Source organism: Calidris pugnax, unplaced genomic scaffold (assembly GCF_001431845.1).
Source record: "Calidris pugnax isolate Ruff unplaced genomic scaffold, ASM143184v1 scaffold44, whole genome shotgun sequence".
Taxonomy (NCBI): domain Eukaryota; kingdom Metazoa; phylum Chordata; class Aves; order Charadriiformes; family Scolopacidae; genus Calidris; species Calidris pugnax.
In genome coordinates, this window is record NW_015094506.1 from 16,601,744 (window position 1) to 16,616,880 (window position 15,137).

A 15,137-nucleotide genomic window follows, 5' to 3' on the forward strand; every position below is an offset into this window, starting at 1 on the left:
GCGGGGCCCTCAACTGCCTCAGCCTCTCCAGCCGCGCCGTCCCCGCCAAGGAGCCGCCGCCGCCGGCCCTCTCCGGGGTGCGGGGCTCTGAGCCCGCCGCCAAGCCCCCGCCCGCCGCCGCGCCGGGCTCTCCCGAGGGCGAGGAGAAGGTGGCCGCCAAGGGAAAGAGCTCGGGCCCCAGCGCTCGGAAGGGGAAGGGGCAGATCGAGAAGAGGAAGCTGAGGGAGAAGAGGAGGTCGACAGGTGTGGTGAACATCCCGGCCGCCGAGGTGAGCCCGCGGGGGAGGCGGCGGGGGGTGGTGGGCTCGGTTCCGCGGGGGCGGCAGCGGTGCCCGCCGGTGCGGTTCTCCCCAGCCCGCCTCGCCCGTGGGCCAGCCGCGGTGGCGGAGCCTTCTCCCCGCACCGCGCTTCTTCAGCAGGCCTCCGCGCCGTCCGTGGGCGTGCGGCATCGAACGGGACGAGGTGCCGTTTGCTCTAAATAAACTAGACCTGTCACGACCTGTGACTGCTTTAATGTCTGCTGGCTGGCAGAGGGTAAGCTCCAGGGCTGCTGGAAGATCAGACCGAGACACGTGCCTGTTAAAGGACGGGCAAAACAATAGTAAGGAAAGAAAACTGATTTATCAGCTCTCAGTAGATGTTCAGGTGTAAATATTATTCAGTTTGGAACCAGGAAGAATTTCCTGCACTGGAAAAAATGTAGTGGTTTAAAAGAGCATTTTTTTGAAGGCAGAGGAAGATATTTTTATCAGCCAACACCACTGTCCTCTGTGGTTTGCTACTAGTATAAAAATCTGGCATTGATTTATAATACTCCTAGAGGAATTCAGAAGAATGATAACTAAGTTTTTTAGCTTTTTTGCAGTTAATCAGAAAGGCCACAGGAAACTCTGAACAGGGCTGCGCTTTAGTCTACAATTTTGCACTAATGGTGATGACCACCATCACTGTAGTAAAAGCTTGTAATTCTTCTTTTGCTTAACATTATGGATTATTAAAATAACACTAGAGAGTAAGATCTTTGTTTCTAAAGCCGGAGGAAAAGATAAAATCATGTTTTCCATACCTGAAGTCACTAATCCCTCTTTTGTCACATCCTAGGCATTTTCACAGCGAAAGCTTTCATGGGAGAAGGTATTGGAAGGTGAGGAATGAGTTTTAGGAGCAGTAGAAATCTTTATAATAGTGTGTTTTGAGAATAATTACTTGCATAGTCTTTAGTTTGAGGTGAAGTTTTTTGGCATAGGTCTTCAATATTGTTGCTTTGGAAAGTGAGTTCTATAATTCTATGGCTTCAGAGTATGCAAACTTCCTAGATTGTGGTCATTTTGTTTTATAGAAAGCCCCCTCAATACCTGCCCACTTTTCTTCTATAGGAGCTCTTAAAAAGCTGTGTCTTCCCTAAGTAAGCTAGCCCTAGCCCAATTAACACCGGTTTTGCACATTGCAGCAAGGAGTGTACAACATCGTTTTAGGCGCCTCTGCTGTGTAGCCAGCTCCAGTCATCATCTTTGTTTGGTTTTGAATGGTGGGTTTCTTTTCACTCTTTGAGAATAGTGTCCTAGTTCTTTGAACTAGTTTTCTGAACCACTGTTCCTTTGGTGGGTTTTGGGTGATGTGGTTTGGGGTTTGCTAGTTTGGTTGCTTTGGTGGTGGTTGGGGTTTTCGCTTGTTTTGTTTAAGTATTGCTCAAAATACACTTTGCTTTCCTTGCTCAGCAGCCATTAGAATCTTAAGAGTGAATTTGCTACTGTAGTTTCTGCTGCATTGTTAAGGATGGCTTATTTACTAAGGTTAACATAGTTAGGCTTTGAGAAGCAAGTTCTCGCCTGTTCCCATATTTCTGAGGGCCTAATAACTTTGCCGCCTGTCACCATGCATTGGCACTTCTTGGAAACTTCTTGTATCTTTTTACTGATTACTTCTTTAACTAGCAATTAAGCATTCCGTCACATTTTTGGGGTCAGCTTTAAAACCTAGGTACCTGGTGTGCAAAGCATTATTGGGGAAACTTGTTAGTAGTACGTGTTGCATTTTTGACTGGCACATACTTATGCAAAGCTATCTCTTTTCAGTATTTCACATTTCTTGAATGTTTTTAATCGTTACTACAAGCATTCCTAAGAATTATTTAAGGAACACTAGATCATTCTTGTTGGTGGACAGCTTCAAAAATTGTGTCCAGTGTCAAATGTGAATAACTACTTACTAATGAAAGCTTTGCAGAGTATTTACCTATATTGTCTTTCGTATATCTATTTGTTCATGAGAAAATATTTTAAAGCACTGATTCAACAGTCAGTTGAAGTTCTCAGGCAAAAGCAGGCTGTGATATAAATAATGACTTGTTGGAGTAATCAAGTTCAAAATCTTCAACTCTGCAGTTTCTTGCTCTCTTTCTCATTAGATGCTAGGTTTAGCTTTACAATGCTATAGAATCATAGAATGGTTTTGTTTGGAAGGGACCATAAAGATCATCAAGTTCCAACCCCCCTGCCTTGGGCAGGGACACCTCCCGCTAGACCAGGTTGCTCAAAGTCCCATCCAGGGTGGTCTTCAACACTTCCAGGGATGGGGCATCCACAACTTCTCTGGCAACCTGTTCTAGTGTCTTACCACCCTCACAGTAAAGAATTTATTCCTCATATCTAATCTAAATCTCTCCTCTTTCAGTTTACAACCATTACCCCTCATCCTATTGCTACACTCCCTGATAAAGAGTCCCTCCCCATCTTTCCTGCAGGCCCCCTTCAGGTACTGGAAGGCTGCTATAAGGTCTCCCTGGAGCCTTCTCTTCTCCAGGTTGAACAACTCCAACTCTCAGCCTGTCTTCATAGGAGAGGGGCTGCAGTCATAGTGACTTGTTAGTAGCACATACTGAATTTAACCACTTAGCACTCATAGCTCTGCATGAGTTTTTTCAGGATTTTCAGGATTACTTTTCAGGAGATGTTCTTTTTAGAGATTTATTGGGTGTTTTATTGTCTTATTTTTCAAGAAAATAGTCTTTCTCTAGAAAGCAGTTGCCATTTTATGCTAAACGTCTTCCTTTTATGATCAGCATGCTGCTGTGGTGGAGAAGGGTGATAAGAGGAAATTCTGGTACTCTGAAATTAAAATGGGTAACTGTCGACAAAATGCATTCACAGAAGATACATAGTGCCTAGAAGCTTCTCTGCCCAAATTGGAATACAAAACCAGATTTTACCCCAAAGAAGCAGGTTCTAATTTCAGTTGCAATGCATCTGGAGAATTTAATGATATACGAAAGGTGTTAGAGTAGGGAAAGTAAAAGTTTCTGTTGTTTCAGTTATCTTGAAATAGTCATGAAAAATGCTAGCAGATCGTTACTCATTAATGATTAATTTCTCTTCTGTTCAATAGAAAGGCAATAGATCTAGGTCTTAAAGAGTCCTGAGTCTAGAAAGTATTTTGTATTGAAGTTGGTGGAGGACAGAAACCGTAGGGGAAGCCGTGAAAACGGACAGTGAGAGGTTGGGAGTAGTGGTGGCACTTAATGTCAGTCTGACGACAGGTCATACAAGTAAAGGCTGTCTTTCATCTTCTCAGCACTAGTGCTTATCTAAGTAATGGTGGCTTTTGAAAATGGCTTCTGAAATACTTGCAGGTTTTTTTTTTTCTTTTTAGTGGTTGTAAAGTAGTTTCTTGATAGCTCGTTGAATCCTAAAAATCGATTTCATTCCAAATATTAAGTGCTGTTGGATTTGGAATTTATTGCCTTGTAACAGTTCTTCAGGTTGTGAAAGGTAACTAAATTCTATGTAATTATCATTACTACATGAGTTTTCTTTTTGAAATATTAAGCTGTATAACCATTTTTAGCCGTGTTCAATCAACAGTATTTCTCAGTATTCACTTGATGCAGGTGTGAAGCTTATTTGTAACGTTTTTCTCATTTACAGCTGTGCTAGTATCTATCCAAGAAACACACAGAGTTCCCGTTACGCTGCACTGACAGTGCTTTGTGAGGACCCACATATAGGATGAGAGTTATGTTTTGTATTGTTATAGTAATACTTCTGTCCTGCTCCAAGCAAAACAAGCTGCACTGGTGAAAGTGCAGCTTTACTTTTGTAACTGTTTACACTGGAGGATTCTGCTGGCATAACTGTGGGTAAGTTCTTTCTGAACCCCAACCAGGAGAATGACAACTGGTTTTGTGGTTGCCTTTTTAAAAAAAGTGTATATATAGTCAAAATCTTGGTCTATCAAGGAAGGACAATTAGATAGCTGGGTTTTATTTAATGTGAGCTTATGAACAAAGTTTACGTTTTCACCTAACCAGGTGGAAGTCATCTAAATTCAGAAGTGTTCTGTTAATAACAGGGTGATGAATGATTTAAAAAGGTGTTCAAGAACTTGCATCTGTATATTTTACATGTGAAGCTGCCAGATTCGAGACACAACAGTCTCCTGACCTGTTTGTGGGAAATACTGGAGATACTAAGAGCGGAAAAGGTAGAAGTGATTCAGATGTGGAATCTGTATAGGATGTTCAGCCAGCCTGGTTCAGCAACTATCTTCTTATTAACAACAGTAAGGGTATGATTTCTTGAAACCCCTCCAGAAGCTAGGACTCTGCTTGTCTCTGTAGAAGGCACTGCCTGTGTGGTGCTTGATTAATGTCGTACCAAACAGTGGTGTTGTAAGGCAGCAATGAGCTCTTTCTGTGGGGAAAGGAGGAGTTCCTGCTACTGGAATACTCCAGGATGCTGAATTGTGTACTGACAGAATGTTGCTGTGTTCCAATTGGAAAAACTTAAGGAAACTTTAAATGCCAAATGTGTCAAGCATAGCAATTACTGGGTATGTTGTAAAGTAATTGAAATCCTTCCCTGAATGGCTGGAAACAAGAGAGAGCAGTGGAATCCTGTTCTAGTGGTTGAACTCTTTTGACCAGAAGTTTGCCTTCAGCAGTATCTTCCTTAGTGATTCCCTACCTAAGGATTAAGTTAAATGAAAAAGCAGTTCTAGCCATTTCTTCATATTAATAAGGTAGTGTCTTTGCATTGTCCAACATCTCTGTGCATTTTCTGGTAAAACAGCTTCTTTTTGGGGAAGAAAAAAAAGTCTCAGTAAGTGTTTGTTCAAAATATGGGAACACACATCATCCTTCCCCCCCTCCGACCCCATTCCTGACCACCAATACCCTTACCATCCGTACAGAGGTACGAGTGTTGTGATGCAAGTCTGAAATGCGTTTTTTGACCTGGATGACCATTCATGTTAGGCCATCCTCCTGCTTGCTTTGTCTAGTAAAGACATTATGTTCTTATGGTTCCATTTATGGTTCTTCCTTCAAATCTGGCAGGGTGAAAGAAGCAATATAAGCCTTCTCAGAGTTTGGTAAAAGGATCTTAGCAAGATTGTTTACGTCCAGTCTGTTTTGCTGTTGAAGCCTTTGTAAATTCTGACTTTGATCAGTCTTCTGGGCAATACCTGTTCAAGGGCATATTCTTTTTTTCTTTCCACCTCTTTTTAGCCCATGATAAACTTACATGCCTGTTCTTCTTCAACACCTCCTCCCCCGCCATGTTTAATGGTATGCTTTAGTATCCTGACAGTTAGCCTGACAGGTAACAGAGATATTTGGTCAAATAAATCACATAACTTTACAGATTTCTAAGTTTATTTTCAATTCCAGAAGCCTTGTAGCAGCTTCTAAATCACTGCATGGGCATCTTCCAAACCTGTGGTCTGTATGCCCTAGAACAGCACTGTTTCAGAATAAGGCTAGGCAGTACAGTAGTTTTCTAATGGAAAATATATATGCAAGTAGTGTAATTTCTCTTTAAGAGGTGATATGGATAAGTTTATTCTTGCTGAATTTAATAAGGCTGTTTTCATAGAGAAACAGATTGTAGACCAGTACCTACAGCTGGAATTCACAAGACTCAACCAAAAAGTACCGATTCTTTTATGTACTCAGTTCTTTTTAGTTCAGCACTCCTTCCTGCTGCAGTGGGAAGGACAGTGATGGAGAAGTATCAGAAGCTGTTAATTTCCCTGTGAATTATTTTGATTTTGCATTTATCTCTAAGTGCAATTTTGGAAAGGTTGATTTTCAAAATGATCCTTTAATAGTTAGGTGTAATTGGAAAACATTATCGTATGGTTGGTTTTTTTTCACTCTTATGTTTTGGGGTGAATCATCTGAAATGATACAGTTGCTAGGTGGAAAAATAAATGCAATGTAAGTAAAGTATTTCCTCTTCTGTTGAGTACCGAATTCTACAGCAAGTAAGAAAAGTATTTAGTTTAGGCTGTAATTGGTGGTTGAAAGCTTGTTAATGTTCAGCCTTGCCAGTTACTGCCTTTTCTTGCCAGTCTGTTGTGTAGCCAATAACCTTAAATAAACGTAGATGTTGGTTGACTAAAGATAAATATTCCGTTGTGCTCTTTCTAGTCTCTTTCTTGAGTACTGAAGACTGAAACACTCTCTATCCCACTGTGGTTTGTTCCTAAAGCTTACTTGAAAGACAAAATAACCTGGAAAAAATGTTGTAGGGCAAAGAGTGGAAACAGCCTGCCCGCTGCACGTTTGTCTGCTTTTGCACTGAAATGTATGAAGCATCTTGCTTCCAGTGGAAATTGGGTGACTTCAATCTCATTGAAAAGCAGAAGGAGAGAAGTGTTGCTATGGCCAGTTATTGCACTGAAGCGAACGTGCTGCTGAGTATTGCTAAAAAATACTTATCTGACAGCTTTTTCAAAAGTTGTATGTAACTTCACTGTAACAAGTAATTGCTCTGAAAATGTTTAATTATTGTTGTTTTATAAAAATGCCTCAAACTGGAAATGTTTCACTTAAATGATAGATTGAGGGTTTCTTACAAATCAAAAAGAAACTGCTCTGGCTATTTGAGTCTAGTGGCTCAGACCTATAAATGTGGACATAATAACTTCCAAGTTAATTTTAAGAGATTGAAACATCATAAATATGAATAATAATATTGTAAGGTTATACTGTAGCTGAAACTTTATGACATGAGACAAGGTATCTTGATGTTTAACTATTTAACCTTTAAACGATATTATAAAGCCCTAGGAGTTCATAATATTTTAATGAAACTACCCTGAATAATGAATAATAAGTTGGTGCTTTGGCTTCATTCTCCAGTTGAATCCACCTTTGTTATCTTATGTCTTGTAACATTTATTTAGAACTGTCTTCTGAAGGTAATGGGATTAAATAGCAATCTTGGGTATTTGTAATAGTGTTTTCAAAAGTTCTAATATTCATAGTTGGGGAGGAAATAATAACTTAATGAGTAAACCCTGAAGGTTGAACAAATGAAAGGATAAATGGAGAAGCACCCCCTAAAACCTCAATGTTTGGAATTTTGTCTTCAAAATGCCTTCATGACTTTGGGGATCCTGATTTATCCCAAATCAGAATATTCAGAACTAATCACTGAGAGACTCATTTATTGAACACATCAGGAAGGGAGATGATTGGAATAAATGATGAAATACAAAATATATTGTAGGATAAAATTAGACTTTCATCTTTGTTTTCTGCACGGGAGGGAAAAAATTACAGCATTTTAGACTACCCCATTTTAACTTTTGTTTGACTTTTTCTAGTGAAACTGTGCTGATTCTAGTTCTTAATTTTCAAGGCTAAAAGTGAACTAGTCTATAATTATTTTTTTATTTTTCTACTGTAGGTTCAGTAGGCTGAAGAATACTCCCTCAAAAAAGGGAGAGGAGGGCATTTTTAATAAAAAGATTAGGAGATTTCTGTCTGGACTGGGGGTGTGTGATTTCTTTGTGATTTATGTCTTTATAACACTTTCTTTTATTTGTGAGTATTGCTTTCATAAATTATTATTAATTTTTAAAAATGGAAAAAAAGTAAAAATGCAACCATTCTCCACTTAGTTCCACACATGTAACTTCCTCTGAGGATACAGTGTAGTGAACACCATGAATGGATTAACTTCTGCAGTCATTCATAAATTACCAGAAGCCTTGTGAATTATTTTACAATTTCTCCAGACTTGCATTATAACTTTCCAGCAGACTGTTTGTGCTTTGAATGTACTATATCCCAGATGTGCTACTTTCAAAAGAACCAAGCTAAAAAAAAACCAAACCACAAAACCTCCCAAAACAAATAACCCTCCACCTTCTATGTGAGAGAAGCAAAAAACCATCCCCTAAAAACCATCCAACTCTTGACTGTTATGCCTGGCAGACCATAGCTTACCCTGTTTCAATATTGCTTTATGGAACTTGAATATTCATGCATCTCTGATGGCAACTGTGTTTAAGCAGATCTATCTGTGCTGCTTAAGATAAATAACATTTTCTGTGCCAAAGCCATAGTTTCTGTATATTCCAGTAGGGGCTGGGGGGAATAGATTCCTTTTTCACAAGGAAAAGTTAAAGCAAATCTCACCCCAACTTTAAATTAAAAATGATAATATTAATCAATATGTAAAACATCTATTGGCACAAACTTCTCGTGCGTCTTTTTCCATTCCATTTCTGGAGCATAGTTGTTTTCTAAATCTTCCTGTAGCTTGAAACGTACATGGCACTTTTGGAAAGGTCACTCTTAAGTGTTCAGTTCCACATAAGTTTGTACTGATTTCTTAAAACTATCTTTATCTGGTTTGCATTCATTACATAGATGCAAGCTCATGTAGGTTTTTCTCTGCTACTTTTTTTTTTTTTTTAAAGTTGGAATTGTGTATTTAAAGATTTTCCGACTGGAAGACCGTAGGTGGATGACTATTTCCCGTGCTTCACAAGGTCATGGGAAATTAAAATAAAAACCACAACCCTGATGTTTTATTTCAAGATTTTATTGTATTTGGTCTGCTTGCATGTTCCTAGGAAGGACTGGATGGAACATTTAGGTCTCTTACTCTAAGTCTGCAAATGTCATATGCAACTCTATCGTGTAGTCTTACCATGTAATAATCACATGTCATCTTAAATGCGGCCAGGTTTTGTGCCATATGAGAACATCACCCTGGGTGAAGGTAAGCTTAAAAAACAAAACAAAACATACCAAGCAGAAAACCCTCAGAGAAACAAAATAACACTGTGTCAGCTTCAAATTTTATCTACCGTACCTCTCACCATTCAAGCTAAAATATGAAACAAAAAATATATGCTAGGCATGGGCTTCGCACAGTGTGTTATGCAGTACTTCATGAAAAATGAGATAGCATTAATTTTCTTGATCTGAAGCCTCTATAGGTATCTAAGGTGTCCTGCCCCTCTACTCTGCCCTGGTGAGGCACCATCTGGAATACCGCGTCCAGTTCTGAGTCCCTCAGTTCAAGAAGGACAGGGAACTGCTGGAGAGGGTACAGCAAAGGGCCACAAAGATGATTAAGGGCCTGGAGCATCTCTCTTATGAAGAGAGAGACTGAGGAATTTGGGTCTTAGTCTGGAGAAGTCTGAGGGGGGATCTGATCTGATCAATGCTTATAAATACTTAAAGGGAGGGAGTCAGGAGGACGGGGCTGGTCTTTTCTCAGTGGTGCCCAGTGACAGGACAAGAGGAAATGGGCACAAACTTGAGTATAAGAAGTTCCACCTAAACATGAGGAGGAATTTCTTTACTGTGAGAGTGGTAGAGCACTGGAACAGGCTGCCTAGAGGGGTGGTGGAGTCCCCTTCTCTGGAGACATTCAAAAACCACCTGGACAAGATCCTGTGCAACCTGCTCTAGGTAGACCCATATGATTAGAATCATAGATTCTAAGGTTTGAATCTCTTTAAGTTGGAGACTTTAGTAGGTGAGAAGCATTCATTGTCTGGGGCGGCATTGGGTGCTTTCTCTGTGTAGACATTGAATCTTAAGTGTGATTAAGCCTGCAAGGAATCTTAGGAGGTCCTTAATCCAACTTGGTTGCTCAAAGTTTTATCCAAGTAGGTCTTGAAAACCTCCAAGGATAAAGACAGCACAGCCTCTTTGGGCAACCCTTCCAGTGCTTGACTGTTCTTATTATGAAAGTGTTTTCCCTTCTTCTGGTCAGAACCCCTCTCCTTTAAATTTATGTCCATTGTCTCCTGGCATGCACTGCTGCAAAGAGCCTAGCTCTACTACATGGCTGCCTGGGACAACTGGAAAAAAGATGCTTTTGTTTTTTTGGCAGAGCAACAACCTAGGTGTGCTTCATTCAGCAGAAATAAGAGGTGCTACAATGAGATCTGAGGCACAGAGGCAGGATAGCTGGGCAGAATGCATACAGCACACAGATGTGGAAAAAGTATTGTGGAATAACTGCTGTTTGTCCGTGTATATAGTCTCTAAGCCAAATACATCAATGAGCAGAGACCAGAGTGGTAAGGCAGAAGCCAAGCAAGCAGCAGTTGGGGTGTCCCATCTTTCACCTTTCCTCCTCTCAGCACTTTTTACCCTTGCTAATTCTTTTTCTGAGTCATAGGAACCTATGCATGTCCTACTTGTCTGCTGTGTATATTATGATTTTTTTTCCCCATGAAATACACAATTTAGCGTTTGTAGGAACATAGAATCATGGAATGGTTTAGGTTGGAAAGGACCTTCAAGATCATCTAGTTCTAATCCCCAACATAGGATTTCAGTTGGAACCTGCGGTCACTCAGACCAGTCTCCTCCTACTCCATGCAAAATATGCAAATAAGGTGCCTTAATGGGTTTGTAAAGCTGTAGTTTAATTTTTCCTCTCTGCATTGTAAGAAAATAAGACTGGTTATAGTGGGTCTGACTAAGGAACCACCTAGCTCCGTGTCCCGTGCCTACAGTGGCCATAAACATACACAGTAAGGAAAACCCATGTAGAAATCTTAACAGGTATTTGCTGTGAATTAGTTTTCTAGCCTCTTGGCAGTTTTCATCTTGAAGTCTTGCAGCAACAGATGAAGGTTACTAAATAGATAGAAATTAAAATGAATTTATCTGCCAAGTGCTAATTAAGTTTCCCCTTGAACCTGTGTAGACTGTTAGCATACAAAAAAAAAAAAAATCATTGGGCAATGAAGTCCATGTTTCTAAGAACCTTTATATGTGATGAGCCACCTTTTTATGGTTCTAATTTCTTCCTCTTCCCCCAAAGAACCTAATGTGGTACCTGTTATCCCCATGGCATGATCCTTGTTCACTAGTTATTCTAGAGCAAGGCTGTCATACTGACTAAAAGACATTTTCTAATTTAATTTTGGTTTGTTTGCCAGGATCTCTGGTCTGTTCTCTTGCTCTGGTTTGACAACCTGTTACTTACAGCCGTCAATCTACTGCTGTCCCTTAGAACTGGTTTTTTCTTTTTTTACTGGAGAGGGACTGTTATGCTTTTCCTCACTCTATGCAAGCACTTGAACTTTTAGATTTTTGTGGTTTATCTGTTGAGGAAGATGGTTTGTCTGATGTAAACCTTGGCTTAAGCTCCTGTGGAACTGTATCTGAAGATAAGGGTTTTTTGGGTTGATCCATTCGCATTCACCACATGTTCCCTGGTAGGTTTTTGGTTTTGGAAGTAGGTTATTCATCCAGATTGGTTTAGACATTTTTTTGTATGCTCTTCTGTTAAGATACAGGCCCTGACTGTTGTACACTTTCAGTGAGAAGTTCTGGATCCTCATCATAAAAGTTCTTGTGCAGCTAAGTTCAGGTGACCTCTCCAACCAGGTCATTTTAGTTTACCAGAATTTGTAATAAGGGCAGACTTCTGAAATAAGTTTCTTATTAAAGACCTTTGAAGTGGAAACATAAATATCTTGTTATCTGAACCAACCGCATGTGGTTGTTTAGTACAAACCAGCAAATTATTTCCTATAACCATCTCTTCTGTAATGTCCTCTTTAGCTATAAAACCCAATTTCTTACTCTTGTAGTAATTCAGATAAGAAGCCTGTGTGCTCTAACATCTAGAAGTATCCAGGCCTTACCAGATAAACAGTTGTCTTGAGCTTAAAAATGTTGACGTTTGCTTTTCTTGTATTTTTTGTCTTTTCATTTCTATATTTCGTTCTAGGTAGAGAAAGAGGAAAATTACTTGAGCATTGTCAATCACCTGAATTTTTTTTGCTTGTATGTAGAAATTGCCCTGTGTAGAGACTGAGGCTCCTGTGTTTATAAACTGTACATGGATAAAGGCTACATAAGAAGCTAGCTCCTAATGAAGTAGTGGCAAAATAAATAAAAGCAATATTCATTCTTGAATGGGTCATTGATTTAAAATGGTTTCTTAATTGTTTACATAGTGCTTTTTGTCTTGTTTTACCTCCTCTTTGGAGCCAGCAGCACTAAAGGAAATTAAGCTGACGTACATCTTTTATAATTGAAAAGGTAGAGAAGTTTTTGATACTAAGTGCTAAATTAGATGGTAGCAAATGAGAAACAAGTTATTTGCATGTTTCTTTTTGTCCTCTTCAGTGTTTAGGTGCATATTTACATACTTTTTTTAGATTAAGAAGCAGGAAACTGGTATGCTGAATAATTTTTTTTTTGTTTTTTACAAAGCAGCTTTTCTCTTTGAATTTGATATGTTCCTGAATTTAAAAAATAAGTAAGTTCTTCAAGATCTTTTGAGCTTACGAAATATGACCTTTATTGCAACTTCAGGAGCTCATTAATGTTCTGGTACCCTGAAGCAGATTATTAAACAAACCTAACGTCAAAAAAGCTCTTCAAAGAGCAGTGTACTATGAGAAGCCATTTAGAAAGACCTCTAAGAACTCTTAGTCTGCTCTAAGAGCTCATAGAACTAATTTATTCTGAATAATTCTTCCAAGGTTTCTGGAAACATCAAAGATGTGAAATATAGTCTCAATTTCTTCCATAAAAGCACTTTTTTATCTTCACAGGTTAAGCTGGGAAATATTAATTGTTGTTATTGATCAACTGAGCCATGCTTTGCCAAGTCAGAGCTATGCCAGCCTTACTAGCCCTTTTTTAAAAAAAGTATTTTAAGGTAGTTGTTCTTAGTTTGGCAGCAGTTATTTTTTACTTGTGCTGATGGGGCTTATTAATTTTTTGTAGACTAAATCCAACCTGAAATAGTATCATGACTTCAATCTTCGTGTTTTCAACATGAAGCTAAGTGTCAAAAGTCATATTGATCACTGGGCAGACAACAGAACGTGGCAATGCCTTACTAATACCTTAGTTAGGTGATTAGCTCTCCTCATCCCATGTTATATGGCAGACATCCTTTAGAATGTAGAAACACAATTTCAGCACGTGTAACCTGGAACCCAGGGAAGATCCCCTGCATGTTTGCTCTATTCTTCATACTGTTATTCAAACTATTATCATTTCGCAGGTACCATTTAATGATAAGTACTTTTTCCTGAAGCTGGTAGCTACTGGAGTTGCCTCTAGAACAGAAAGTCAAAAGCTTATCTTTCTCTTTTTTTTCTTTTTTTTTTTTTTTTAGGAGTATTGTAGGCTTTTATGTAAATAGTTGTGTAACTTCTTACATACTTATATTGGAAGTCTTCTGTGAAGTCTGGTTTGAGTAAAGATCTGGGTATTTTGGAATGTGGGAGGTGGAGTGGAACCTGGAAGTGCTGGATGCTGTACCAGATTGTGTTCTAGACCTGTTCTAAATGCATTGCTGAACTTCTGTCTGTCACAAAGCCATGTTTAGCTTTTCTATTTTCTTCCTCCCTATAAAAGATCTCAGATCCTTATGTGAAAAAGCGCTACTTAAATTAATGTTCTAACTCCAAGATGAAAGATTTAGTTTTTTCTGTGTAATGTTGTGCTTCAAAGGATAATTGCATGACGCTGTCCTTTCAGTTAGACAAAAGCTACAAACATCTTTAAGATACTGAGACAAGCTGAATGATTTAAAAACTGACTGCACAGACAGGTTTTGCAGAGCAGTCCTTTGGGCTTGTCCTTTAAGAAAAAGAGGCAATGTGGTGAATTGAGATGCTCCACGTTAGTATTTGATGCCAAAAAAACTTATTTTTTATTGTTTTAAATTACTTTCATTACTACTATAGTATGCTGAGAAGAGGTTAAATAATATATTTGGGCCTTACATTATTAGTTTACAGATTTCTCATTTTCTTTTCATGAAATTTGAGCATAACACATTGTGGGCTTCTGCTTTGAGGAGGAAAAAAATGAGATGGGAACAGCATACAATCACACTCTAAAGGATGTTATAGACCTGGGTATTAGGGAAGTTTGTGCTACAGTGGGCAATGGCAAAGCATTGCTGGAAGTCTGATGATACTGATGTCACTTTAATGAAGTCACATTAATGATGTCATATTAATGAAGCGCTTCTTTCACAAAGAAGTCGCATTTTTTTCACAAAGGTATTAAATACTCTGGTAAACTCAGAAATGAGATAATTTTTCAAATTTGGAGGTCTACAGCTGAATGTTTAAGTAAGTAGCATGCATTTGGTGTGCTAAGTACTCTAATGAAGCATTCCAGTGATGCATATTGGAATCGGGCACTTGGAACGTACTTGTCAACTAAATTAGGAGCCTGTGCTTGACAATCAAATATTTAGGGGCCTCCATTCAGACACTCCTGAATAATGGCTAGAGTTTAGTTGGTCCTAACACATCTGTGGAAGAATTTTCTGTTCAGCCTATTTCTCTTCATTTCTGATCTCTTACTAACCAAAAGAATTGCAAAAGGACAGAATACTTAATACTTCTTAATGAACTCCTATGGCTACAAAAACATAGAAACCCTAAAGGTAATTCTTTGTGAAAAGGGAAGTAAACTAAAAATTAAGAAAACTTGTACAGTGAGTGCATGTAAAGATATCTTGTATTCTATTGAAGATCATGTGCATCGTAATTATCTTGCATGAAATAAAGACACTTCAGGCAGTTAACTTTTACAGCAGAATGTAGGAGTTATTTTTAGCCTGAGGCAGAAACTGAGGAGCATCCCATTATCTGACAGTCTTCTTTAGTCTAAAACATAAATGGGTGTTTTAATATAATCCCATTTTGTGGGTTTGCTTCTTCCTTTCGATTAAAAAAAATTGGGCTCGTCAGATGTCAGATCAGTTTTTGTCAAACTTAGCCAGAGGCTATTTGAACGCAGGTGTTGCTAAGCAGCTCAACACTAGAAACCACTTCTCCTAGCATGTTACATTTTTTATAAGATGCAAGAATGTTTGAGACTCAAACTAAGAAAT

General features: G+C 38.8%; 1 protein-coding gene across 1 annotated transcript in view; it reads left to right on the forward strand.

Moving 5' to 3' along the window:
- Positions 1-15,137, forward strand: part of PAWR (PRKC, apoptosis, WT1, regulator) — an 84,361-nt gene that overhangs the window by 4,228 nt on the left and 64,996 nt on the right. Inside the window, exon 3 of the mRNA XM_014963314.1 lies at positions 6-269. Coding sequence (XP_014818800.1) covers positions 6-269 — 264 coding nt within the window. The remainder of the gene's footprint in view (positions 1-5; positions 270-15,137) is intronic.